The 26,191-nt window shown below is 39.2% G+C and overlaps 1 protein-coding gene and 1 long non-coding RNA gene across 8 annotated transcripts in view; one reads left to right on the top strand and one right to left on the bottom strand.

Moving 5' to 3' along the window:
• The window catches only part of LOC143684874 (uncharacterized), a 118,513-nt gene extending 98,303 nt beyond the window's left edge, over positions 1-20,210 (bottom strand). For 6 of the 7 annotated variants that reach the window (XM_077162277.1, XM_077162279.1, XM_077162281.1 and 3 more), the window contains exons 1-4: positions 19,959-20,210; positions 16,455-16,526; positions 15,027-15,130; positions 2,080-2,204 (exon numbers count right to left, since the gene is read on the bottom strand). In XM_077162277.1, coding sequence (XP_077018392.1) covers positions 2,130-2,204; positions 15,027-15,130; positions 16,455-16,526; positions 19,959-20,022 — 315 coding nt within the window. In that variant the 5' untranslated portion in view covers positions 20,023-20,210 and the 3' untranslated portion in view covers positions 2,080-2,129. Of the gene's footprint in view, positions 1-1,743; positions 1,988-2,079; positions 2,205-15,026; positions 15,131-16,454; positions 16,527-19,958 lie in introns of those variants that run through there. The other variant, XM_077162278.1, reaches the window with a different exon arrangement.
• LOC143684876 (uncharacterized) overlaps positions 19,998-26,191 on the top strand; it is a 68,737-nt gene continuing 62,543 nt past the window's right edge. The window contains exon 1 of the long non-coding RNA XR_013176231.1: positions 19,998-20,218. This is a non-coding gene — a long non-coding RNA (uncharacterized LOC143684876). The remainder of the gene's footprint in view (positions 20,219-26,191) is intronic.

Below are 26,191 nucleotides of genomic sequence, written 5' to 3'. Positions count from 1 at the left end.
TTTAAGAGGGAAACATTTTAGGGAAAGCTCACACATAGATGTATGAAAATACAGAAGGAAAAAGCCCAAGGAGATGCTGGAAGGACCCTTAGGAGCTAAGAGACCCTTTTGAAACCAGAAGCTTGGAGAGAAGGAGAGCCAACATCACCATGTGCCTTCCCATTTAACAGAGAAAGCCAGATGACAGATGCCTTTCCTCTGAGAATGTACCCTCTTCTCGGTGCCTTAATTTAGACATTTTCATGGCCTTAGAATTGTAACTTGTAACTTAATAAATCCCCTTTATAAAACCCAATCTATTACTGGTATATTGCATTTTGGCAGCTTTAGCAAATTGAAACAGTGAAATTTGGAGGGAGGCATTTGATTGTTTAATCTTTTATCCTCCAAGAAATGATAATTAAGAACTGATCATAAGTTAGACTTATATAATGCCTTTCAGAAGGATCATTTGCATTCTAAAACAAACTCATTTTGTTCTCTCAGCATTTCTAGAAAAACAGAAAGGTCAGGTATATTTTAAAAACTGGCTCCTTGATTTATATTATAGTGATAGTGTTATGACTAGAGTAATAGCTTTTTCTCTTATAGATTTTTCCAGACTAAAATCTGTGAGCATTTTATCAGTCCCATATGGCAAAAATTGTAATTTTCTAAGTATCTAGGATGATAAAGAGAATGTTCCAGATCTTTTAAATTTCCAAATTTTGAATTTATAATGTCTTAGTCTACATTTTACATTTGATCAGTTGACTCAGATAATTTATAAACTCCATTTCACTTCTGCTGAGGGATGGAAGATATACAGTTCAGTGCTTTCCACATTAATGACTACTTTTTTAAACTAACAATTTGAAATCTTCTTCCAAATGGAATATTATTCAGAATATCAATATTTGCAAAGATACAAAATAAAACATGCTTGCTGCTATTTGAAGCAGAGATGGGTGGTAGATCAGGGTGAGAGTGAAGACCTGGGCCAGGAGCCTGCAGCACTGTTCACTAAAGCATTTCTCGGCTGTCCCTTATGCTACTCTCTAGAGTTCTCAGAGCTTTGCTGAATGAAATTTGAAAGTAATTGATTTATGTCATTTATTCTCAAAGGCCAGATGTATCAGCATCACACCTGGTAACTTATTAAAATGCAGATTCTCTGGCTGTAAGCTGTTTCCACTGAATCAGAAACCCTGGAGATCCAGCAGTGTGTGTAACAAGCTTTCTAAGTGATTCTGGTGCCTGCTAAAATTTGGGAAAACCACTGGCTTATGTAATATTCCATGTTTTTCAAAGTGCTCTTCCTTACATTCACTCCTTTATAACACTTTTGGGAGATGGTTGTTATCCCTGCTTTATAGCTGAGAAGCCTGAGAGACCTGAACAAAGTATAATTAACATTCTGGTCTTCTCATCTTTGAGTGGTACAGTTAACCTTATTATGTAGCTACTGTGACCTGTCTCCTCTTTCTTGGAAATTCTATATTTTAAATGCTGAGATGGTATTTGGCAATTATTTGATGAGAGCAAGAAACATATCACCTGTAAACATGTCAGGGCAGACAGGATACTTTTACATGCCTGCAAGACAGTAATCTGAACATAGAAGTGACATTTATCTTGTAGGCTGCACGACGGTCAGATGGAATCAAGCTCTGGGGTCTCCATCTAGGGCCAGCAGTCTTCTGATGCACCTAAATGAATCTGACTAGCCCCACAATTCACCACCCTCTTTTTTTTGTTTTTCATTTTTATTTTTTTTTTTTAGGAGCACCTATCCAGAGCATTGGCTGTAGCATCACATGCCTTTATTTTCAGTGACTTCCATTCTTGAGGTACCCTGGATGATAAGAAACAGTCTGTTTTTATTCCTTGCAAGACATGCAAGAGACTGAGTTTAAAGATAAGGGTGTGCTTTCTCCTTCCAGGAGGTGAACTGCTTAATGATTTGTTCAGGTCTCCCGAGCAGCTGGAACAGCCGCCGCCACAGCACCTGCAGTGTAAAGGGCAGCGTGCGCGGTGAGAGGGAAATTTGGCACCCAAGGAAATGAAAAAAATATTACAACTATTATTATCTGTACTTACAATAGAAGGACGGCGTGGCAGATAACAGCATCCAAAGTTCTCTATTTCATTTATCTTGCATTACATCTTCTGAACAATACCAATATGTAGACAACTGAGGCTCGTTCTAATAACAAAATTGTTGCCTGAAATGAAATTTTTGACATACCAATCATTCTCTGTACTCAAATCATTTTTCATATAACACATGTTTGGAGAACACTTTAATGAGTGTTTTATACTTAGTCATCCACTTTATTTTCTTTGCTAAGAGGTCCTTCAATAGCCAACAAATGAACAAGGCCTTGTTGGGAGGTATGAAATATTACCTGGCATGTTATTAGCATAAGGCCTTCCTAAGGAGTTAAACAGAAAGAAACTGACAATGACTGGCAACAGTTATGACTTTTTCCTTCCAATTAAAGCAAGAAACCGAGGCATTTTTAAATTGCTGTTTTTAACATTGTCACTGGGATTTTGAGGAAGAGTAATCTGAGAATAAATTTGAGAAAGGTCAAATAATAACACAGCTGTTGATGAAGCTAGACTATGCTAAGATCAAATTTGAGGTGCATTCCTGAAGACACGTTTTAGGGAAAGGAGGATGAGACTGTGAGCTTAGCCCAGATAAATCATTGTTTGAGCCTGTTGTGATTTCCCTGGGACCAGGCGCTCCAGTCTCCACCCACTTCTTCCAGAACCTCACTAACTCCTGAGTCTTTCATCCCACAATTGGAACTAAGATTTTACAAGAGCTACTCTTGAATAGAGTAACACTCTTTTTAAAAACAAACAGGAAGATCAATATCAGCTTCATTTCTACAGGCATATTCTGAAATAGGTGGAGAATGAAACTCTAAGGGCAGTAGCAGCAGAGAGGTACCTTCTCCACTAAGGGGTAGCTTCTGAGGGCAAGGACCATGTCGGCCTTGCTCACTGCTGAGCTGGGCATGCTTGGTGGGATTCCTGTTACATCTGATTTGTTCCTTGAATGAGGGCATGTGTGGCGTGCCAGGGCTGTGAGGGAGTGTCACTGAGATTGGGAAAGGCAGCTAAGTAAGAGAAAATCTCATGGTGCCCCAAACAAAATTCTGATGGCACAGGTGTTTGAATGTGGAACTGTTCTTTTACTGAATAGTTGCTAGGCAGTTTCTCACTGGATTCTTAGAGTCTTTTTTTTTTTTTTTAACCTAATTTACATTCCATTGCAGGCCAATATTTTGGTAAAATACAATGAAAACCAATGCATAGAACAAGCAAAGTGGCAAAAGAGGTATAGAAAGTCAAGCCTGTGTTTTCATTATTAGTTTCTATAGACCTAAAATTTCCCTATAAGAGTGTTTGCAAGGGTCCTCTCAATTTACGTACTTTTGTGGTCTGAGTTTCTTGACGGAGACCAGAGAGCAAATCACCCATTCAGTGCTGTGCTGAAGCAGACCCTGAGTGTCCCCTTATCTGACGGGAGGGAGAGGAATGTTTTAGGAACTCTCTTCAAATCAGCTATTGGGACAAAGAACTGTCGAGGCAGGAACGCTTTAATTACCACTGCTCTGAAGACCCACCCTCACTCCCAACCAAAAGACAGATGGAAGGAATTTAAAAAGTAAGCACCAATCAACACATTCACTTGTTGTGAAATAATTGTCCTGTAAACTTCAAAAAAACCTGGCTAGAAACAAGACAACTGGCCTGAACTATACTTTGGCCCATTCCCTGCCAAGGGCACAGATATGATTTGAATAAAGAGGACTGCAGCTTAAACCAAAGAGTTTATTTGTTCAATATTTATTTTAACTTACCTTAGAATGTAGGTCCTAAAAAGCCAGATGCAATTACTTTTCTTACTCACTCTTGGCCAGCGGTTTATATAGTGATGCATTTTTCAATCTATTTTCGATCAATTTTTTTTTACTTTATTTATATTTTAATCATATTTTTAAACAATTATTTTCTTACTGTGATTAACTTCCGGTATATTTACGTTTCTTGGATTGGAAAGTTGGTTCATTGAATGACTTTTAATATTTAAAATTTTCTGTCTATAATTTGGTTATACTCAAGAGTTTTGATATATTGTAATTTTGTTGTCTTCCAGGCCTCTTTGTGATTTATTTGATATCCACATTAGCTTATGAATTATTTAAAAAGAACTTTTTAGTCTCCAAATATTGTATTTTTCCAAAACATTTTGTTTTGTGTTCTAATTTCACTGAATTGCAGTCAATGGACATGGACTCTATGATGCTGATTTTAAAAATCTTTGTTGAGATTTCCTCTGTGGGCTAATAAATGTATGATGCATATTTTATATCATATTTTTTTTTTGCATGGGCAAGCTCAGGGAATCAAACCTGGGTCTCTGGCATGGCAGGCAAGAATTCTGCCACTGAGCCACCATAGCACCGCCCTATATCATATGTTTTTGTATCATTCAAATTTTATGTTTATTTTTTACTGCTTTCTTGGTATTTTGATTTCTGAGAAAGGTGTGTTCACATTAATAACTGTACATTTAGCATTTTTTATTGCAGTTGTATAAGTTGTCTTAGATGCTAGACAGATTGATTTTCTATAATTTTCGTGCCATAAGACCTCATAACTTTTTTTTGTATGCTGTATGGCGGGATCAGATTTCATTCTTTTTCCATGTGAGTATCCCATTATTGCAGCACCATTTGTTGAATTTTTATTTGTTTGTTTTGGGTTGGTTTCTTTGTTTGGGAAGTGCATGGGCTGGGAATCGAGCCCAGGTCTCCCACATGGCAGGTGAGAATTCTACCACTGAACTACCCTTGCACACCCTCCTCATAACTTTTTAAACTTTTATTTCATATTTTCTGTGCTCTGTTGTTCTGTTTGTGTGTGTGTGTGTTTGTGTGTGTTTATTTGTTTGTTTGTTTGCCATTCCTCTTCCTTATTGTGTAAGTTGAAGTTTTTTGTTTGTCTTATTTCACTACTCCCACCACCTGCCCTCGTGGTTTAGAAGGTGTTAATTTTATTTAGGTCATTTATTGGTTGTTCCCAGAGTCTTAACTAATAACATGATACACAATTTATATATCTGTGGCAAAACATAAATTCATTCTCTTTCAATTCCTCCTGAACAAGACATAAAGAGGAGATTCGACTTAGCATCAGTGGGTTCACACCTGGGAACCAGGTCAGAAATAACTGTGCTTCCTCTGAGAATGAAGAGGAAAAAAGTATAAGGAAAAGAGAGGAGAATTCTAGAGAGCATCAACAGCCTGAACTGGACTGGGTGGTTAGGAGGGGAAAATGGAAGCCTGTGAGAGCTCACTAGGTCGCTGAGCACACTGGAAGTAAATAAGACATCCTTTCAGTTAGGGAAATCTGCGTTCAACTTTCCCATTAGCTATTATTCACTCTAGTGCTGAAGAAACAAAGGTAGACCTTTGATGTCCTTAAAGCACAGTGTTTGAGGTCAAGAAACTCCTGTCCCTAAACTGATGAAAGAGGATGAAAAATACCCATCAAGCAGATGGGGAAAGCTTTTTAATAATAGTGTCATTCTGGATCTCCTTAGTCATAGAAAACATACTCCTTGGTTCAAATGAGCCAGGATTCCTTGGGAACCTGAACATATTAAGGAAAGGGTCTGAAAATACATTACAACATATCTTCCATTTCATTTTTGAAATGTTGCTTAGAAAGCAGAAGCAATGTTTGAGTAAATTTTTGTTTTCAAAACAACAATGAGAAAGAATTGTCTTTTCTCCCAGTAAATGAAGTGCCCCCTGTATTAGTTAGGGTTCCCTAGAGAAACAGAATCAACAGGAAACACTCACAAATATAAAATTTATAAAAGTGTCTCATATAACCATGGGAATGCAGAGTCAAAATCTGCAGGGCAGGCTATGAAGCTGACAATTCCGATGCAGGGTCGGGATGAACTCCACATAAGAGACTTGCTGGCTGAAGCAGGAAGAGAGCCTGTCTGTTCTGATTCCTCCTTAAAAGGCTTCCAGTGATTAATTAAGTATCACTCCTTGCATAAGACACTCCCCTTGGCTGATTAGAAATGGAGTCAGCTGTGGACGTAGCTGATGTGATCATGATTTAATTCTATGAAATGTTCTCATTGCAACTGACAGGTCAACACTTGCCCATCCAGACAAACAAGTACCACCATCTGGCCAAGTTGACACAGGAACCTGACCATGACAGTCCACCCCTTGTCAACTTGGCAGCTATACATATCACCTAACTTCTAAATAAAAAACAATAAAATGCACATTTTTTTCCTTTCACCTAACAATACTCAACTGCCCTGCATATAACTGGAAACACCTTAAATCTCTCCAGAATAGGGTGCAAGTCCTTGGGTAATATTCATTCTTAAACTTGATATCTTACAACTTAAATAGTACAACATGAAGGAAACAGCATTACATTCCTGTTTCTATAACTGATCATGTGGTCGTCGTTCACATTTGTCACTACCTTCTTCCACTACCCATTCATTCCATGTTCCCTTTACCCTCAGCAAGCACTTCAGCTGGCTGTGGTTCTTGCCTGGTGGGGTGACCCAAACCTTCATTCCTGAAGTTTTAGAGCCATTTTTAGTCCTGCCAGGATTGGGTTGTTGCAATTTTCCATTGATTTTAATCACAGGGCATGGCAGTACTAAAAGACGCCCTAAGGGATCTCCTATATTCCAAGAAAACTCTTCTTTACCTCCATTGTGTAGTTGTGATTCTAGTTCCCCTTGATAGTCAGGGTCAATCACCCCAGTCAACAATGTAATCCCGTTCTTGGCTTGTTGATCCAGGGGCATAAGTAGCCCAAAGTGACCAGATGGCAGTCTTAGATTCCAGTTCAATGGAATCATTGCTGTTTCTCCTAGTGGAAGCACTCCCTCTTTTGGAACTAAAACCTTAAACCAGAAGAGCTCAGGGTCACAGGGGCAGGAAGAAAAAGTTTCCTAGTGGATCACTAGGGGTAATAGTGAGTGGTACTACTCCCATTTTCACCCCTTGCTTCTTGAACCCACGGATCCTGGCTATGGGAGAAACAGCACCATACAGCGGACACTGATTCGGAGCATACACAGCTTCCTGAAGAACATTACCCCAGCCCTTCAAGGTACTGCCACCTACTTGGCATGGTAATTGAGTTTTCAAAAGACCATTCCCCCATTCTATCAACCCAGCTGCTTCTGGATGATGGAGAATATGGTAAAAACATAGAATTCATTGAGCATGTGCCCATTCCCACACTTCATTTGCTGTGAAGTGTGTTCCTTGATCAGAAGAAATTCTGTGTGGAATATCATGATGATGGATAAGGCATAGTAGTTTTGGCAGAAGCATTGCATGCAGGGAAAGCAAACCCATATCCAGAGTATGTGTCTGTTCCAGTTAGAAGAAATTGCTGCCCCTTCCATGAAAGAAGTGGTCCAATGTGATCAACCTGTCACCATGTAGCTGGCTGGTCACCATGGAGAATGGTGCCATATCGGGGGCTGAGTGTGGGTCTCTGATGCTGGCAGTATGGGCATTCAGCAGGACTATAGCCAGGTCAGCCTTGGTGAGTGGAAGTCCATGTTGCTGAGCCCATACATAACCTCCATCCCTACCACCATGATCACTCTGTTTATGAGCCCAGTGGACAAAGACAGGATTTTCTGGGGAAAGAGGCTGACTGGTATCCACAGAACCGGTCATCTTATCCACTTGATTATTTAAACCTTCCTCTGCTGAAGTCACCCTCTGGTGCACATCCACATGGGACCCAAAATCTTCACGTTTTTACTCCACTCAAAAAGGCCTATCCATATACTTCTTCAGCAGACCTCTTTGTCACCAATTTTCCAATTATGGTCTTTCCAAGTCCCTGACAATCCAGCCAAACCATTAGCAACAGCCCATGAGTCAGTATACAGACACACCTCTGGCCAGTTCTTCTTCCAAGCACTGAACAACCAGGTGCACTGCTCAAAGTTCTGTCCACAGGGATGACTTCCTCTCACCACTGTCCTTCAAGGACACCCTAGAAAGGGGTTGTAGTGCTGCAGCTGTCCACTTTCAGGTGGTACCTGCGTATTGTGCTGAACCATCTGTAAACCAGACCTAAGTTTTCTCTTCCTCATTCCATTCACTGTAAGGAGCTCCCCAAGAGGCCGTAGTTATGGTCTGGGAAAGAGAAGGTAATGTGGCAGGAGTGGAGACCATGGGCATTTGAGACACTTCCTCATGTAACTTACTTATGCCTTCAGGACCTGCTCTGGCCCTATCTCATATACACCATTACCATTTTACAATAGAGTGCTGCTGCACACACCCAACTCTATGGCTTGGTGGGTTAGACAACACCCAGCTCATAATAGGCAACTAAGTTCTCATGGTAACTTAGTTAAGCGTTCAGTCTCTACTAAGGCCCAGTAGCAGGTCAAAAGCTGTTTCTCAAAAGGAGAGTAGTTATCTGCAGCAAATGGTAAGGCTTTGCTCCAAAATCCTAAGGGTCTGTGTTGTGATTTTCCTATAGGGGTCTGCCAAAGGCTCCAGACAGCATCTCTATTTGCCACTGACACTTCCAGCACCATTGGATCTACTGGATCATATGATCCAAGTGGCAGAGTAGCTTGTACAGCAGCCTGGACCTGTCGCAGAGCCTCCTCCTGTTCAGGTCCCCACTCATAATTGGCAGCTTTTCTGGTCATTCAATAAATGGGTCAGAGTAGCACACCCAAATGAGGAATATGTTGTGGCCAAAATCCAGAGAGCTACTATGCATTGTGCCTCTTTTTTGGTCATAGGAGGGGCAAGATGCAACAACTTATCCTTCACCTTAGAAGGGATATTTCGACATACCCCACACCACTGGACACCTAGAAATTTCACTGAGGTGGAAGGCCCCTGTATTTTTGTTGGATTTCTCTCCCATCCTCTGACACACAAATGCCTTACCAATAAGTCTAGAGTAGTTGCTACTTCTTGCTCACTAGGTCCATCAATATAATGGACCAGTGTGATGTCTTGTGTGAGAGAGAAATGATCAAGGTCCCTGCAGACAAGATTATGACATAGGGCTGGAGAGTTGATATACCCCTGAGGTAGGACAGTGAGCATACTTGCCAGCTGAAAGCAAGCTGTTTCTGGTGGTCCTTACTAACAGCTATTGAGAAAAAAGCTATTGCCAGATCAATAGCTGCATACCAGGTACCAGGGATGTACTGATTTGCTTAAGCAATGATACCACATCCAGAACAGCAGCTGCAATTGGAGTTACCACCTGGTTGAACTTACAATAATCCATTGTCATCCTCCAAGACCCGTCTGTTTTCTGCAAAGGCCAGTAGGAGAGTTGAATGGGGATGTGGTGGGAATCAACACCCCTGCATCCTTCAAGTCCTTAAGGGTGGCAGTAATCTCTGCAGCCCCTTAAGGAATTTGGTATTGCTTCTGATTTACTATTTTACTAGGTAGGGGCAGTTCTAGTGGCTTCCAACTGGTCTTTCCCATCCTAAAAGCCCTCACTGCAAACAGAGAGCCAATGTGGGGATTCTGCCAGTTGCTCAGTATGTCTATTCCAATTATACATTCTGGAACTGGAGAAATAACTACAAAATGGGTCTGGGGGCCCACTGCGCCAGTGTGAGACAGACCTGAGCTAAAACTCCATTAATCACCTGACCTGCATAAGCCCTCACTCTGACTGGTGGACCAGAGTGATGTTTTGGGTCCCCTGGAATTAATGTCACTTCTGAACCAGTGTCTAATAATCCCTGAAATAGCTGAAAATTTCCTTTTCCCCAATGCACAATTACCTTGTTATATGGCTATCGGTCCCCTTGGGGAAGGCTAGGAGGAAGATTAACAGTATAAACGTGTGGCAGTGTTACAGCGTTCTCCTCCAAAGGGACCTAGCCGCCCCCTCCCCCTTCATTCAAGGGGCTCTGGGTTTGTAAACTGTCTCAAGTCTAGAAATTGATTAAGGGGCCGTGACTTTGTGTTTTTGTAATTCAGGTTAGATTTCTGTTCACTTGACCTAGAACTCTGTTTATACAGCTCGAACAAGAATTTAGTAGACTGCCCATGTATTGTATTTCTAGGTACCCCATGATTTACTAGCCAATGCCACAAATCTCTGCAAGTCAGATTATTTTGACTCCTGCCTTTAAATTTGCTGTCTATTATAATAGCCAAGTCCACCCCGTCTTTGGTGATTAAGTACTGCCACATGGCTTCTGCCAACTCGGAATTCAGTCATCCCCATTGTGTTTAAGGATTCCAGCTCAGTGACGGCAGTTCCCACAGTATTATCTGACTTACAGAGAAGTGCAACTACAGAGCTCTTCAGGGATGATGCCACTAGTCTCACAAATTTATTTCTCACTGTTCTGGTAAAAGGTGCATCTTCTGGACATTCATGGTGTGTAAGAGCAGGCTTTGCATGATAAATCCACTCTAAGATTCCAATCTCTCTAAGCCTCTGGATCCCCTCATCTACATTATACAAGGGCAGTTCTGGCATTTCAACCTCAGGTAATGTCAGCCACCTTTTGATCCATGTTTCAACCTTCCAAACAAACTGTTAATGCCTTTTCTAACCCCTCGAGCTATAACATTGAAAGCAGAATCTCTGCTTAGTGGGCCTATATCAGTAAATTCAGCCTGATCTAGCCTTATATTCCTCCTACCATTATCCCACACCTTTAAAATCCATTGCCACACATATTCCCCTGATTTCTGTCTATATAAATTGGAAAACTCACGCTGTTCTTTTGGAGTATAACATAACTCCTCATATGTGATACTTTGTACCTCACCTTTAGGAGCCTGTTGGGATTTTAGTCTAATTATAGGTCTGGAAGAAATGAGGGGTGGTGGGGGTGGGTCATGGAAAGAATTAGAAGTATCTTCCAAGCCATTTGCTTCAGTGCCTTCATTTGCAGTTTCATCTGGTGAAACAGAATTAATGACTCTAAGGCTAATCCCTTCAGGAGGAGGTTGGGCGGCCAACTCCTCAAGGCAGGCTGGAGGTGGGGTGGCTATGTCCTCAGGGCAGACTATTACAGGGTTATCTAGAGAAGACTCAGCATGACCTAGTGTTTCAACCTCATTCCCAACATCATTATCAATCCATATGTCACCATCCCATATTTCAGGATCCTGCTCCTTTCCAATCAATGCCCTCACTTTAACAGCAGACACAATGCAACATTGAGATTTCAGTTTCTGTTGTAAAGTTGCTACTCTAACAATAACATACTGAGTCTGATTTTCAGAAATCTCAAGTCTATGGCTATAGAAAATAAAATTTTCCTTCAGGATACTCATAGAAATTCCTACATCTGTCAGATGGCACTTAAGCTTCTTGTTTGAAGCCTTAAGCCCACCCCTTTCACTCCTTAATGTATCCAGTGTATCTAACTACAACAAGCTAACATCTCTATACCTCTTATTTCCACAAACTCTGTTAAAGTGTCAAAAACATTATCCCCCAGAGCCTGGCTTCGTACAAGCAAAGCATAAGGAGAATTGAATGGTGATATTTTGACTATCTCTTTTGCCAACTCACTCCGTGGATTGGGAGTGTCATTATGATTACGGGAATCAGAGTCCTTGGTGCTTTTGAGTCCAGTCAGAGTAGAAACCATTCATATAAACTCATTTTTAAGATTCTGTTTATTAAGAACCACTCCTGGAACCAAGTTGTATTAGTTAGGGTTCTCTAGAGAAACAGAATCAACAGGAAACACTCACAAAATATAATTTATAAAAGTGTCTCATGTAACCATGGGAATGCAGAGTCTAAAATCCACAGGGCAGGCTGTGAAACCGACGATTCTGATGGAGGGTCAGGATGAACTCCATATGAGATGCTCCCTGCCGAAGCAGGAAGAGAGCCTGTCTCTTCTGAATCCTTCTTAAAAGACTTCCAGTGATTAGATTAAGCATCACTCATTGCAGAAGGTACTCCCTTAGCTGATTACAAATGGAGTCAGCTGTGGATGCAGCTGATGTAGTCATGATTTAATTCTATGAAATGTCCTCATCACAATAGACAGGTAATCACCTGCCCAACCAGAGAAACAGGTACCAACACATGGCCAGGTTAACACATGAACCTGACCATGACACCCCCCCAACCCCTATTTTTTCTTCTTTTTTTTTTAGGGATAAAAAGAAGGGAAAAATAAATATCACGGACAACAGAAAAGTATGTTCTGTGGTGCTTCTTATCTTTCTTTTGAGGGAGAGAGAAGAATATATATGAGTCAAGATGAAAAAACAGTAAAACATAACTCCACTGGAGGGAGAAATTTCAGTGATAGTGCAAAGAGCTGTAATTTACCATGCCCATTTTTCCTTGCTCTGACTTCTGCTGCTATTTTCTTTTCACTCTGTTACTTCTCAGACTATCAAATAGGAGCATTCTGTAATTTCAGACTCCTGTTTATTTGAAAAAAAATCTCTTAAATTTCTTGTGCTGTTCTTTATACTTCAGGGATTCTGGCACATTAGGGACAAAATGCTGAATATCTTCATAGAATGACTTGTTTCCAAGGATTAATATTGTCATAGCTTGGGTCTGCTGATGTAGATTTCTAAGGGATATTAAGAGGAAGATCTTTCCTGAACTTATTTGTTTACATGAGGATTTGTTAAAGGGTTGTAAATATTATTATTTCTTGTTGGCAAAAACATGTCAACTTTGTACAATCCAACATAGAAAAAGAAAAAAGAAACAGATTTTCCTGTTATTATTTGTCTCCTATTCTGAAGTCCAATAAAAATAAATTTTCTTCTGAGACAATTATGTTCCATGTGCAGATTTGGGACTTTTCTTTGACTTTCAATCTAATTGAGTGACAAGCCCAGCATGTAACAGAAAAAAAGAGACATAATATATTTCAAATTTAACAAAGATTCTGGTTTAGTTCCACATAACAAATACTCAAAATCTGAGAAAACAATTTAGATCATACTCATATCAATGCCTGTAAGCAGTTAAATATTCCACAGTCATAGCTATAGGGGTTCAGTATTTCCTGAAAGACAGGAGACCTAAAAAAGTAAAGATTTAAAAGAGATCTATCATAAGACCATAATAGTTGGACAGTTTGTTAATCATTTACAAGTGGGCTTTAAAATATTGTATTAGTCAAATAAAATAGTATGCAAAAAATTTAATTAATGAAAATCTACAAGTTAAATTTTATTTGTAGTCACTTATTTTTCAAGTTCAAATTCATGAGAACTGCTTGTTTTAATTAAACCTTTGCTATTAGTGAGAATAATTTAGTGAGTCCAACCATTTTAGATCCATGGCTACGGATTATAATTTCAGAAATTTATTAGTCTCCATATAGATTTTCATTTTACATTTTCTTACAGTTGAATAGCATTACAAAAATACTAATCACCCAGGAAAATCTTTTTTGCTAATAATTTTTTTTAAATATACTCCCTTGAAATCAAAAGGTGTTCTTCAGAGAAAAATTTTTTTTCAACATTGAATCACTCACACATATTACTTTGCTCTGTCAATTGAGAGGGCTTAGAAGCAATGACACTCCAGTAGCAAATAGCACACCTCACACCCAGATCTTCATTTTTAATACCCTTCTCTAACATAAGGAACCAGAATTCCTTAGAGAAATGACTCATTCATCTTTGGGGGCAGAAAAATACAAGATAAGCCTGGGGAATATTACAGGACCTGAAATAGGGATGTGCCCAAATACGTATAAGCACACATACACACAATATTACAAAGTGGTGGGTACAACAGAGGTGTACAGGAGGCAACTGAAAGATTCCCCAGTGGACAAAGCTGAAACAATTTGAGTAGCAGAAATAAAGTAGTATTGGATTATAACCTAAGGCATCAAACAAATATCTATGACTCCATACTGATATAAATAAATGATTGAGTACATAAATAAATGGGGAAGAGCAGACAAATACCCCTTGCAGAAGAATTTCAAATAATGTATACTGGCACACTGTGCTTAAGAAAGGGGGAGCATAAATGTTCATTCCCTAAGTGTGGATTGCAATAGTGACTTCCTTTCAAAGAAGTGGAAAAGTGGAGAAAGTGTAAATTTACAGGGGAAAACTTGACAAACTTGACCTTAGCCAAGTGAGCAAGGTAAAAATCAGCAATGATAATTCATGTTGATAATACGCATCCTTTATATGATGTGATGAGAATGGTGCTTCCCTTTATGACCTTTGTCCCTCCAACCCATAACTGCAGTCTAATCATGAGAAAAACATCAGACAAATTCCAGCAGAGGGGCAATATAAGTGACCAGTATTTCTCAAAACTGTCAAGGTCATCAAAGACAAAGAAAGTCTGAGAAATGGTCACAGCATAAAATGTAAATGTAATGAAGCATCCTGGATGGAATACTAGAATAGGAAAAGTCGCAAGTTTAAAATCTAAAAAGCATGAATAAACTATGGACTTTAGTCAATAATAATGCATTTTTGTTTTTTGTAATTGTTATTTTACCAGGCAGTTAGGTCAGCAACAGTTTGTTGCTTTCTGTCATCAGTGATTCCATTGCCGGTTGACTTTTCAAAGCCTTTGTTATGGTGTTTGGGTCTGTCTCACATATGCAACTAATGGTTTCCTGGGACTAGGGCAGTGATTTGTATTATAATTCTGTTCTCAAAGCCCTTATGTCTTCGTGGGTCTGTTCCATACGTACATAGTTTGGAGGTGAGTTCAGGACTTGTGTTGATTCATGCATAGCCTTATGGCCTTCCCTTTCCTAGCTCTCTCTCTACAACATTCACCCACAATCTCTGCTTCCCTGGCTTCCTTTCCTGGTTCTTGGGATTTGAGAGAGACATTTTTTAGAATTTTAGCATCCTGAGCTATCCCATCTATGTGACTGAGATCACTCTCAGTGCGTAACAGTGGGATAAAAAAGAAAAGGAAAAAAATCATGGGAATTCCACACCACATGCCCTATGGTCCACAACGTCCTTGACCTGGTTCATCTGGCCGAAGCAGAGTTTGGCCCTTGGGATTTTATATGTCCATGATTCCACCTCTTTTGCTGCCTCAACCATGCATCTCTGCAACTGGGACTGACCTGTGGCAGGAACAAAAGAACGAAAACAAAAAACAAAATAAAACAGGGATTTCCCCTGAACTCACTTTTCCTGGCCCTGTGGTGAAAAGAGTATTCCTCTAAAAGTTTTTCCTGTTTGCCTTGGCTGTACAGTTCTACACCTCAAGCCATCGGGTCAAGACTGGAGAGCAAACGAGAGACGAAAACTCAGGACATGCCCTGGTGCTAGTCCTTCTTCAAGTCAAGTTGTAGCTTCCCTCCTTTACCTGCCTGCTATATATGTATTTTTTCCTTTTTCTAAGTCCTAATGTGGTTTCTGTTTGTATCCCGCCCAGAGCTTTTAGTTATGACCAGTGTGAGATATAGACTCTGGTGGTCTTACACCATCCTGGCAGGCACTGGAAGTCTCCTTTTTTGTCTTCTGAAACCTCCTAAAGTATTATTTGGTAAAAGTTCATATTGTATGCAAACTATTCTCAAATGCTCCACAAAAAGTAACTATGTATACGTAGATCTAAATACAGAGAGATTTTTAAATGTAGCAAAACATGAAAAAATTCAGCAAACCTGGATAAAGGGTATAGAGTTCTCTGTTTTATTTTTGTAACTTTTCATTAAGTCGACAATTATTAAAAAAAAATTTTCAAAGAAAATAACTCTGAAACATCTTTAATTTGAGACTATTTTCTAATAAAATTGTTCAGTGCATGGCATTTACCAATACTGTTTTGAAAGATATTGACATCTTTATAACATGTGCTTTCCTGAGCAGCATAGAATGGAATCTTAAACATAATAAATTAATCTATTCCTGGAGCATTTCTTGCTATCGCTTTTGCACCATCAATTCAGAAACCACTATTTTGTTACAAATTAATATGATAGGTGTTAGACTGCTGAGATATAACCTACCCCTGGCAAATATTTCAGAAAGCCTCTCTCACCCCAAACCGTGCCAGCCCGGCGTCTCCTTCACCTTCTATCAACTGCCCTCTTGTGATAACCTCCCATTACTCAGCCTTCACTCTCTGGCAAATGCATTCTTGTGTAAACTCCCCTTACACACTGTCTGCCCTCCAGCATTTACAACCCTGCATGCCAAGGCAGCATTTGAATTTTAAACTTTACCATTGGAAAACTGCCAACTCCTAACTTAGTCCCCTATTTCTGAAAACTAACCAATAGAGACATGCGTAACCCTTGCTCCCCAACTCCCTAAGCCTTAAAAACCTTATCGCTGCTCCCCCAACCACCATGACCTCAGGGCGGGGCAGCTGTTTCTCTCTCTCTCTCTCCTGAAATGCTGCCCAGGTGACTCTGTTTTTCCCTGAAATAAAGCCTTTACCTGAACTCCTTTGTGCTCCCATCTCATTCCTGATGAGTTTGCTGAGTTTACCTTTCAGTAGGGACCTAAAAACTGAAGGAAACACTTTAAGACACTTTTTAATGTGTGTGTGTGCGTGTGTGTGTGTGTGTGTATTATTTTCATTGTATTTCTTGCCTAAAACTCTATCACATTATAGCAAAATAGAAGTAGGCACAATGCTTGTGCCCAATTCCTGCTGAATGGTGAAATCTTGTGAATAATTACAATGTCATATATCCACCATTATAGTATCACACAGAATAGTTTTGCTGCCCTAAAATTCCCTCTGCTCCACATTGTGCCAATTGAAGCTATTATGTACCCCAGAAAAGCCATGTCCTTTAATCCTCATTCAACATTGCTGGGTGGGACTTTTTTATTTTTCCATGGAGATACGACTTGCTTAATTATGGGTGGTAACTTTTGATTAGATGTTTTCCGCAGAGACCTGCCTCCACCCATTCAAGGTGGGGTTGCTCACTGGACCCCTTTAAGAGGGCACCATTTGGAAAAAATCTACAGAGCCAACAGAATGGATGGGGCCCCAGGAAAGCCATTCAAGATTCCTGGAGAGAAAGATAGCAGACATGGTCTTGTGTCTTTCCAGCTGAGAGAGAAATCCTGAATATTGTTAGCCTTCTTGAATCACGGTATCTTTCCTTGGATGTCTTAATTTGGACATTTTCATGGCCTTAGAATTGCGAACTTGCAACTTATTAAATCCCTCCCCCCCTTTTATTGTTTTGCATGGGCAGGCCTTGGGAACCAAACCTGGGCTTCCTGCATGGCAAACAAGAACTCTGCAGCTGCGCCACCATTGCATCACCCTAAATCCCCTTTTTAAAAGTTATTCTGTTTCTGGTATATCACATTCCGGCAGCTTTTACAAACTGGAACAGATACCTGTCCAGTTTACAAGTGGAGATGGCAAATACATGGCCTGATACTCCAGCTACCCTTAAACTCAGAGGACAACTCTAGGCTGATGATATTATGACTAGGAGTCAACGGCAAATAGAAGCTAAATAAAGGCATAGGACGGTGTAGAGAAAAGGAGAAGAGGTTTTAGTATCAAGTCCTTACTAAAACCATTATTTACTGGTTAGGAAAAAAGGAGAAAGAAAAAAGGTGACAGTGAGGTAGACAGAAATTCACAGTAATGAGTTATTATATTAGCTCAGAAAGCTAAATGTTTCAAGTAAGAAGTTTTCCATCATACTTAGTATTGCAGAAAAGTGGAATAATATTAGAAACTGTCCATTTTTTAATTGAAAGATAGAAGCTGTTTATGCTCTTGACAAAAGTTTTGGTGGCATGGTAGCAGTGCCAGATGGTGGTGATTTCAATAGTAAGTAGGTAGTGGAGGAAGGAGAAAAAGTGTGGATCTTTTCAGGCTTGGTGAGAGAGAAGGTTTTTGGTAGCTGGATGAGTATGTGGAATTGAGAGGATTGTCTTTGTAAATTCAAACTACTTAGTAGAGAAGAAGAGGTTAATAATGTAGAAGGGAGAGAATAACAAAAGGGGAGAAATCCCTGAAATGTAAAAACAAGACCTAGAGCAAAACTGGTGCGTTTAGTTGTTAAAAGGAGATTCTTACTTCAGGTTAATGGTATTGATGAAAGAAACAATAGATGAATATTCTGGAAGCTTTTGAAAATTGTTGTTGAAAAGATGAGGGAGTGGCCTTTTTGTGACTACTTTTTCAATCAAGGTCACTAACAGAGAGAGAGGGAGAGAGAGATTATTACTATAGGACTATGGTAAAATTTCTAAGTTTAGGATCAGCTGCTGCTGGGCTCTCAGTTGAGTGCCTACAGTGAGAGGCACTCAACACGTTGTTAAAAAAAAGTTAGTATTGTAAAAAAGTTATGTCAAAAGTATACAAAATAAATTGAAGTGAGTTGAAGGAAAGGAAAATAAGAAATTAGACTACTAAAATAATTGGGACATGCAGCGCCATGAACTGAAATCAGGACATGAATTTGGCTGTAGAAGGCCAAGACAGACTTGAAAGGTATTATGAAGGACAAATAAACAGTGCATGCATATGATCTAGAGACAGTAATGAAAGAAGACTGAGGTCTGCAATTGTAATTGTATTTTTTAATTCTGAAGACCTCATAGAACATTGGTGCCATTGAAAAAAATTAAAGAAATCAATAAGAGGTTGTTTTGGATGGAGAATGTGAATTAAACGTTGGGGATTTTTATTTGAGGAACAACATTGAAATATGAAAGTGGTCAAGTGTAGAGATGAACGTTTGGGAGGCCCCTCCCTAGAAGTCATCAGAAAGCATTAAACAGAAACACTTTCAAGTCTCTTCCATCTTAAACAACAGCATGGTAAAAAACAAGAACAAAAACAAAAACAAAAACAAATATTCTCCTATTTGTATCCTGCTCAAGGTAATAGATGATCTATTTCTCCTTCCTTCCTTCTTTCCTTAATTTAGTTAATATTTCTTAAGTTCCTAATATCATTAAGAAATTGTGTTCTGCTTTAGGCTACTGTTGTGGGTGGGATGAGACAGCTATGGCCCTTGCCTGCTCTCATAGAGCATACTATTAGCAATATGGAGATACGTTGAAGAAATAATACATAAATACCTACATAATTTGTGGTATGTGTCAATAAGGAAACTTACATGTTGAAATGGGAGAATATAATGTGTAGGGCACCTTTCTTTTGAGGGTAGTCAGAAGCGGCAAGGAAGATGGAATCCAAAGGATGAGAAGGCATTTCATAGGCTAAAAGAAAGGACAGCAGAGAGCTGAGATGAAGAAAAAGTTGTTGATTTTATTTTCAAAGCAACTGTTGAACTTTAAAAGCAGCAAATTTGCTTGTGCTGAAAAGAGAACAGATTGCAGACAGTCTTGGGAGCAGTAATAGAATAATAAAGTATATTTAAGGTGTTTAAGTAATTTGAGAGAAATTAGTTGATGTTTTGTGTGGTGGAGTTCTAGTATGCTATGGTAGGAACAAGTGGAAAGGAAGGCAGGATTATTTAGGACAAGTGTCTCAGAGAAAGTGAGAGATGGAAACATTTGCAGATGTACAGGTTAATCTTGGAAAATAGAAGGCAATTTGTCCTTTTTTGCTCAGAGAAGTGGCTGAAGGACTGGCTTTAAGTTTAAAGAGAGAGGCGTACATTGAATACAATTCTGAAAACTTTCCTGAGAACAAAAAGTCTATAAAGAAAGTTTGAGGTACTAATTGAGGTCAAATATGAGTTTGTAATGACTATCACAGTGCAGAAAGAAAAAGTATACTTGTAGAGGTGGTTTTGAAGTTTCATTTTAATCATGGATTCCATTTATTTAGAGCTATAGAGACATTGCTCTTGAGTAGGTAAGACATTGTTGACTAAGTGGACTTGGACGTTTTATCTGTCCAGATTGAATGCTATGAAGTGAAGTGTCAGTAGAAAGAAGCAATAGCTTATAAAGATCATACAGTTCCAGAAGAAAATAGGAAGTCCATACCTTCTTGACATTCTGGAAAATTTCCACTGCTGACAAGTCTAGTGGCTGAGACACCTTTCTCCATTTGCCTATTGTTGTGGAATGAACATGGGGAGGCTTAAAACTCTTACATTGTTCTGTCATTGATTTAGGCATAATGGTGAAATTTTAAAGGTGTTAGGGAATATTACAATCAGGGCTGCGAAGAACCTCTTTCTTCTTTCCCACAAAGTTTCCAAGAGGATTCAAGAGTTGTGATACAAAAGCCGATGGGAATTCAGGTCTGTCCTTTACTAACTCACTGAGTGCTTATGCCATAATGCAGAGCTCTGGTAAAAGGCTGCTTTAAACCTGTCTGTCTCCTTCCACATTAACATGTGTAGAGAAATTTTTTCTCTTTAAATCTTTTTCCTTTCTTTTTGATCTCAAGTTCAGATATCTTTTTCCTAAAAAATCTTATCAGTCCTTACTTATGGTGCTCCCATTGAGAGAGATGAAATCAAGGAGTTTGGTTCTATTAAAAATTTCTTGACCATCTTCAGTAGGGTTATCTCCCAAGAGAAATTTTCCCAGCTACCTATCTAATTCAGGCCTAGATTTGCTATATTGTGGCATTTCAACTACTCACTCTTTCCATCTCTTATTTTTCTGGACCTTTCCTCTCTTATATGCCCTGATTATTCATATAATTATTATTCACTATAATTACTATGAAACTCACCTAACAATTCCTGAAATATTCTAAGGTGATAATTTAATTTTTGCTTCTCAATGTTGTCCATATTAATATAATCCCCTAGCTGATCAGGGAGGATATTAAGAGGGATTTCCCAATTGTTTTATTATTGACACCCCATGGGTGGCTCTTAGAGGACCCTTGACAGTTCCTTGAAGTCAGCCTCTTGAAGTGGGGGATCATTGCACATGTGGCTTTCTGAGACCTTGTTTCTTATCAATGGTTGAAACTCTTTGAGGCTTAGTCTACCATTTTGACATGATAAAACAATATATGCTAATCTTCTTAGAACCAGCTTAAAAATAATGGCATGTGGGCTTGCTTTTTATTTCCTTTCATGTCACATTAGGCAATTTTTTAAATAATTGGCTCACTTAGTACAAATCATGGTGAGTTGCTTATATGTAGATTGAAATAGTATATTGAATTGATGCTGGTTCTCTTTAAGTTTGTACAGTGAAAAATATTTTTTATTTTAAGTGCATTGTCATACTGACTGGAATGATATTGACACCCATTGTAAGCACACTGATTCTTAGGAATCATCCCTAGGAAATCTGTTAGCACATTCTTACCTTGTAAATCAATTTCCTATTGCTGGTATCAACTTCTCTCAAGAGTCACTTTGCTTAGGGGGCATAAATGGAAAAATCTCTGTGAAGTAACTGCACTTCACAGTCATAACATGATTTTCAGTAATATCTTCTCAGTGATAACTAAATTTTGAAGAATTAATGTTGACCTCAATCATGTTGCAAAGAACCGTATGAAAAGATATTTTGGAAGGTAACTGTACTGATTATTGGCAATTTATAATGAAATCAGGTTTCATCTTATATCAGTGGCAGTAAAGGCATGCTGCACATCCTCGTGTATCCCAAGAAATTCTCTTCTGGGTATTTTGCATTGGCACAAATCTTGAACTTTGCTATTATGTGGCCAAATAAGATAACATGAGTAGGATAATGTGAACTGCTGCATAGTTTTGGTGACTTTACTCCAAATGATTATGAGCTACACCCTTAAGCAAAGTCCAAAGCATTGAGATCCTTTGTAGGTTCTAACTCTGCACATTTGAAATTTCAACAAATCCTATCATGTCCTCGCACTGGACGGAGGAGTTATTTATGTGAACTGATACGGTGAGATTCTTCAGCAAAAGGCACTTAATTTTCTCAGATACTTTTGACAAGACTCTGCTTTATATGTTTTGAGCAGTATTTACATTCCAAGCTGTAATTAGGAATTTGCAATTTCTGTTATTAGGAATAATTTGTTTTCCTCAGCTAAGGGCATTTAAATTTACTTCTCTTAGAGCCCTGCAAGTGAGATAATCTTGAGACTTGGACTCCAAGGGAGGAATATGTTGAAAACAAATGGAGAGAATTTGGCATGCTTTTTGTAACAAGAGAGAATATGTTGGGATTATGTTAATGAATTTTTGGCTTGAAGGTACAGAATTATAAGAGGTGCTACCATTCTTTTGATCCTCCTACCAGGTATGGGTAGCAGGGTTGGACGTCACAAAGTTTAGCTCTTAAAGACTTAGCTTCATTGGGACATTATTGACTTAGGAAGATTTCCTCCTTAATTGTTCTGCTGCATTTTATCCTTTCCATGAGACCAATTTTGGCTATCATTCAAATGACTTATTGACTGGATGGAGCAGCCACTTGTGTAATGTTGAAGGGTTGGCTACAGAAGCTTGGTATGGAGAAAATTGTATAGATTTCCCCAAGAGAAGATGATAATAATGAAGGTTGGAGTAGATTTGCATCATTTCAGCAAGTAGTGGGGACATTTAGTGGTGTTGATAACTAGTAATCTTGAATGGACCTGGGAATAAGTCTTCAAATTTTAATATAGATAGCTGTGAGTAATGTGCTTATATAAGACCCTCAAATACTGGTGTCAGTATTTGCTTCTGGTTTCTGTGACTTCTTTTGATTCCTCATCAAGGACTTTGTTTGCATTTAACCCACATCCACTCCCCAATGTTTCTTACATGTAATGTGTTTAATTTAGATGCCTGGCACATCTGACTCTTAGCTGGTCCAATAGGCTATGCATTAATGATAATGGGTGAGGGCTATAGACTATTTCCACTTTGAAGCTACAGTGGCCTTGTCAGAGATGGAACTTCTTATTTCCTCTCTTAGTATGAGCACAAGGGTTCCAGTAAATTGGTTTAGTGAACTTGTACTTTGGCTTTAATAGCTAGTAGACTCTTATTAGAGTGGCCATGTGCCACTCACTGGATTAATTGAATAGGCATGGTCCTGATGAGTAGGTAACATAATAGTAAGGCAGATAGTTTCCAAAGCCAGACTACTGCAATTCTAAAACCAGCTCCTTCATTGGCCTGCTGAGCATTCTCAGGCAAATTATCTAAGAAATGTTTTCTCAGTTTCTTCAAGTTTAAAATGGAAAATAATCATATATTCCTCTTAAGTTTATTTTGAAGGTTAAATTTATTAGTGAATTCAAAATAGATCAGGGCCTGGCACATACAATTCTTACTATTACCATTAAAGAGATAATTGGTATTATTAGTGTTAAGTTGCTACTCCATCCCCCAATATTTTTCAAGGTTCATATGGAAAGGGTCATGGCAAACCATAGACTTTGTAGGCAGTAAGGATACTACCACTCTGGGTATTGAAGGAAATGGTGGAATAATGACTACTCTCAGCAAAATAGGGCCAGGGAATGTTGAACTACAGGTCAAACCTCATGATAAACCTAAGCAAGAGGTACCTATTTGCCATGTCCATCTCCATGGGCACATGCTTCAGTTTTACTACAGATGAGCCACTGCTGCAAAGTTTGGCTATGAACCTATCCAGAAGCCCCAGTCCAAGTTAGATACAAGTCCTGACTGTTCTTTATTCAAATGGAAGCCAAAACATGGAATGGTCCAATCATCTTCTCAGCTACTGGAAGGATGAGATTTTCCTTACCCATGGGATTGACAATCGAGGGCAAGTATACATCAAGTAGTTTGTCTTAGTGTCACTTCCCAGCCTGGCACCATATCCATTCTACATTCTTCCTGCCAGTAGGATGTGAGTACATTCACTTCATGCCATATTTTTAACCATTAAAATGTTGAGAAAGAATGTATCATAACATGGATACTTTATGTTATAAAGGCAAATGAGAGAAAACATGAACTCACTTTTTAAACAATATTATTTCTTCTTCCTCAACCCACTCTAGGCAAATTTGTAACTTGATAACAAATTTATATATAATGTATGTGTGTGTCTGTATGCATAGGTATAATGTGTAATAATGTTGGCTTGTTGTTCTTAGATAGGCTGGATACAGTTACGAGAGAAAGGGATGAACTGAAGGCTTCAAATTTGCAACTTAAATACCATATGAAAGATATAAAACTTTCTATGTGTGCCCTGAAAGAAAATCTTATTTCCTGTGGTCACAGACTTGATATTTCTAAAAACCAGACTCAGAGTCTCATTGTGTGAGTAGCACATTTATAACCTAAACTAAATTCTCAACCTTGCAGGGTATTTGTTGTCAGAGTAAGGGCTTTTATTGGAAGAGAATGGAATCCTAAAACTTGGGATGGGGACATATGGGTTGAAATTATGGTGGTGGGGACATTGGAAACCTGGATTCTGCTGAGCCTTTGCTAGATAAACCTGTAATAGTCTGTCCTAAGGAAACAGTAGCCCCCCTCCAGCCTGTCTTAAGAAAACCATCACCCAATCTCCAGCCTGCCCTGTGAAGGCAGCTGCATGACCTGGAAATAGCCTCCCAACCTCCAGTCTCCCAGAGGAGCCTGCCATTCAAACTCCAACTGAAGAGATTAACCCTTTAGTGCCTGCTAAACCTGTAACCACCTCCCCTGGGGAATATCCCTCCTCCTGTATATCTGAGGAAATTGATGCTATTTCACTAGATGAAACTTCAATGGAATGCCCTGAGGCAATTGGCTTGAAAGAAACTTCTATTTCTTTTCAGTCCCACCCTCACCACCCCTCTTTTCTTCAAGACTTATAACTCTACTAAAATCCCAACGGGCCTGGAAGGTAAATGCAAAATGCGATCTGTGAGGAGTTATGCTATACTCCAAAAGAATTGCATGAGTTTTCCAATTTATATAGAGAGGAATCAAGATAATATAGGAATGGCTATTAAGGGTGTGGGATAATGATGGAAGGAACATAAAGTCAGATCAGACTGAATTTATTGATATGGGCCCCATAATCAGAGATTCTGCATTCAATGTTGTGGCTTAAGGAATTAGAAAGAGCGTTAACACTTTGCGTTGTTGGCTGAAACATAGATCAAAATGTGGCTGACATTACCTAAGGTCAAAATGCCAAAACTGCCCTGGTATAATGTAGATGAGGGGATCCAGAGGCCTTTAGAGAGATTGGAATGTTAGAGTGAATTTATCGTGGAAAACCTGCTTACATACCTCATGCATCTCCAGAGGACACATCTTTGACCAGAACTTTGAAGAATAAATTTGTGCAACTATCTCCATTGTCCCCAAAGGACTATGTAGTCACCCTTCTCTGTAAATCAGATATTACTGTGGGAACTGCTGTCACTGAGCTGGAATCCTTAAACACAATGGGGAAGATCGCATCCTTAGTTGGTAGAAGCCAGGTGGCAACAGTTAACCACCATAGGTAAGGTAGGTGTGGCCACCATAATAGGCAGGAGACTCAAAGCAGCAGTCAGAATAATCTGACTCAGAGACTCATGGTGTTAGCTAGTAGCTCATAGGGTGCTCAGAAGTAAAATAGTTGGGGAATCTACTAAATTCTTGTTAGATCTATAAGAGCGGAAGTGTTCTAGGTCAAGTGAACAAAAATCTAACTTGAATTACAAAAACAGAGTTATGGTTCCTTAATTAATTCTGGCTTGAGACTGTTCACAGACCCAGAGTCCCATAAATGAGGGGAAGTCCAGGTACTTTTGGAGAAGGACCCTGTTACACTACAAAAACTGTGTAGTGTTAATCTTCCTCCCAGCCTTCCCTGAGGAAACCTATGACCTATGACCTTTTACCAGTGTAACTCCACAGGGGTAAAGGAAATGATAAGATATTTCAGAGATTACTAGTCACTAGCTCCAAAGTGAAATTAATTTTAGGAGGCCCAAAACGTCACTCTGGTCCCCCAGTCAGAGTAGGGGCTTTTGGAGGTCAGGTGGTCAATGGAGAGTTAGCTCAAGTGCATTCCAAAATGGGTTCAGGGGTCCCTGGACCCATTCTGTGGTTGTTTCCCCTGCTCTGAAATGTGTAATTGGAAGAGGCATACTGAGCATCTGACAAAATAACCAACAAAGATTTACTGACTTGTGGAATGAGAGCTATTATGACAGGAAAGGTCAATTAGAAGCCACTAGAACTGCCCCTACCTAGCAAAATAGTGAATCAGAAGCAATACTAGATTTCTGGAGGGATTGCAGAGATTAGTACCACTTTTAAGGACTTGAAGGATGCAGGGGTTGTGATTTCCACCACATCCCCATTCAACTC

Source organism: Tamandua tetradactyla, chromosome 5 (assembly GCF_023851605.1).
Source record: "Tamandua tetradactyla isolate mTamTet1 chromosome 5, mTamTet1.pri, whole genome shotgun sequence".
In the NCBI taxonomy this organism is placed as follows: Eukaryota; Metazoa; Chordata; class Mammalia; order Pilosa; family Myrmecophagidae; genus Tamandua; species Tamandua tetradactyla.
Note: the sequence above shows the minus strand (reverse complement) of the source record. Positions and strands in the feature narration are given on the sequence as shown.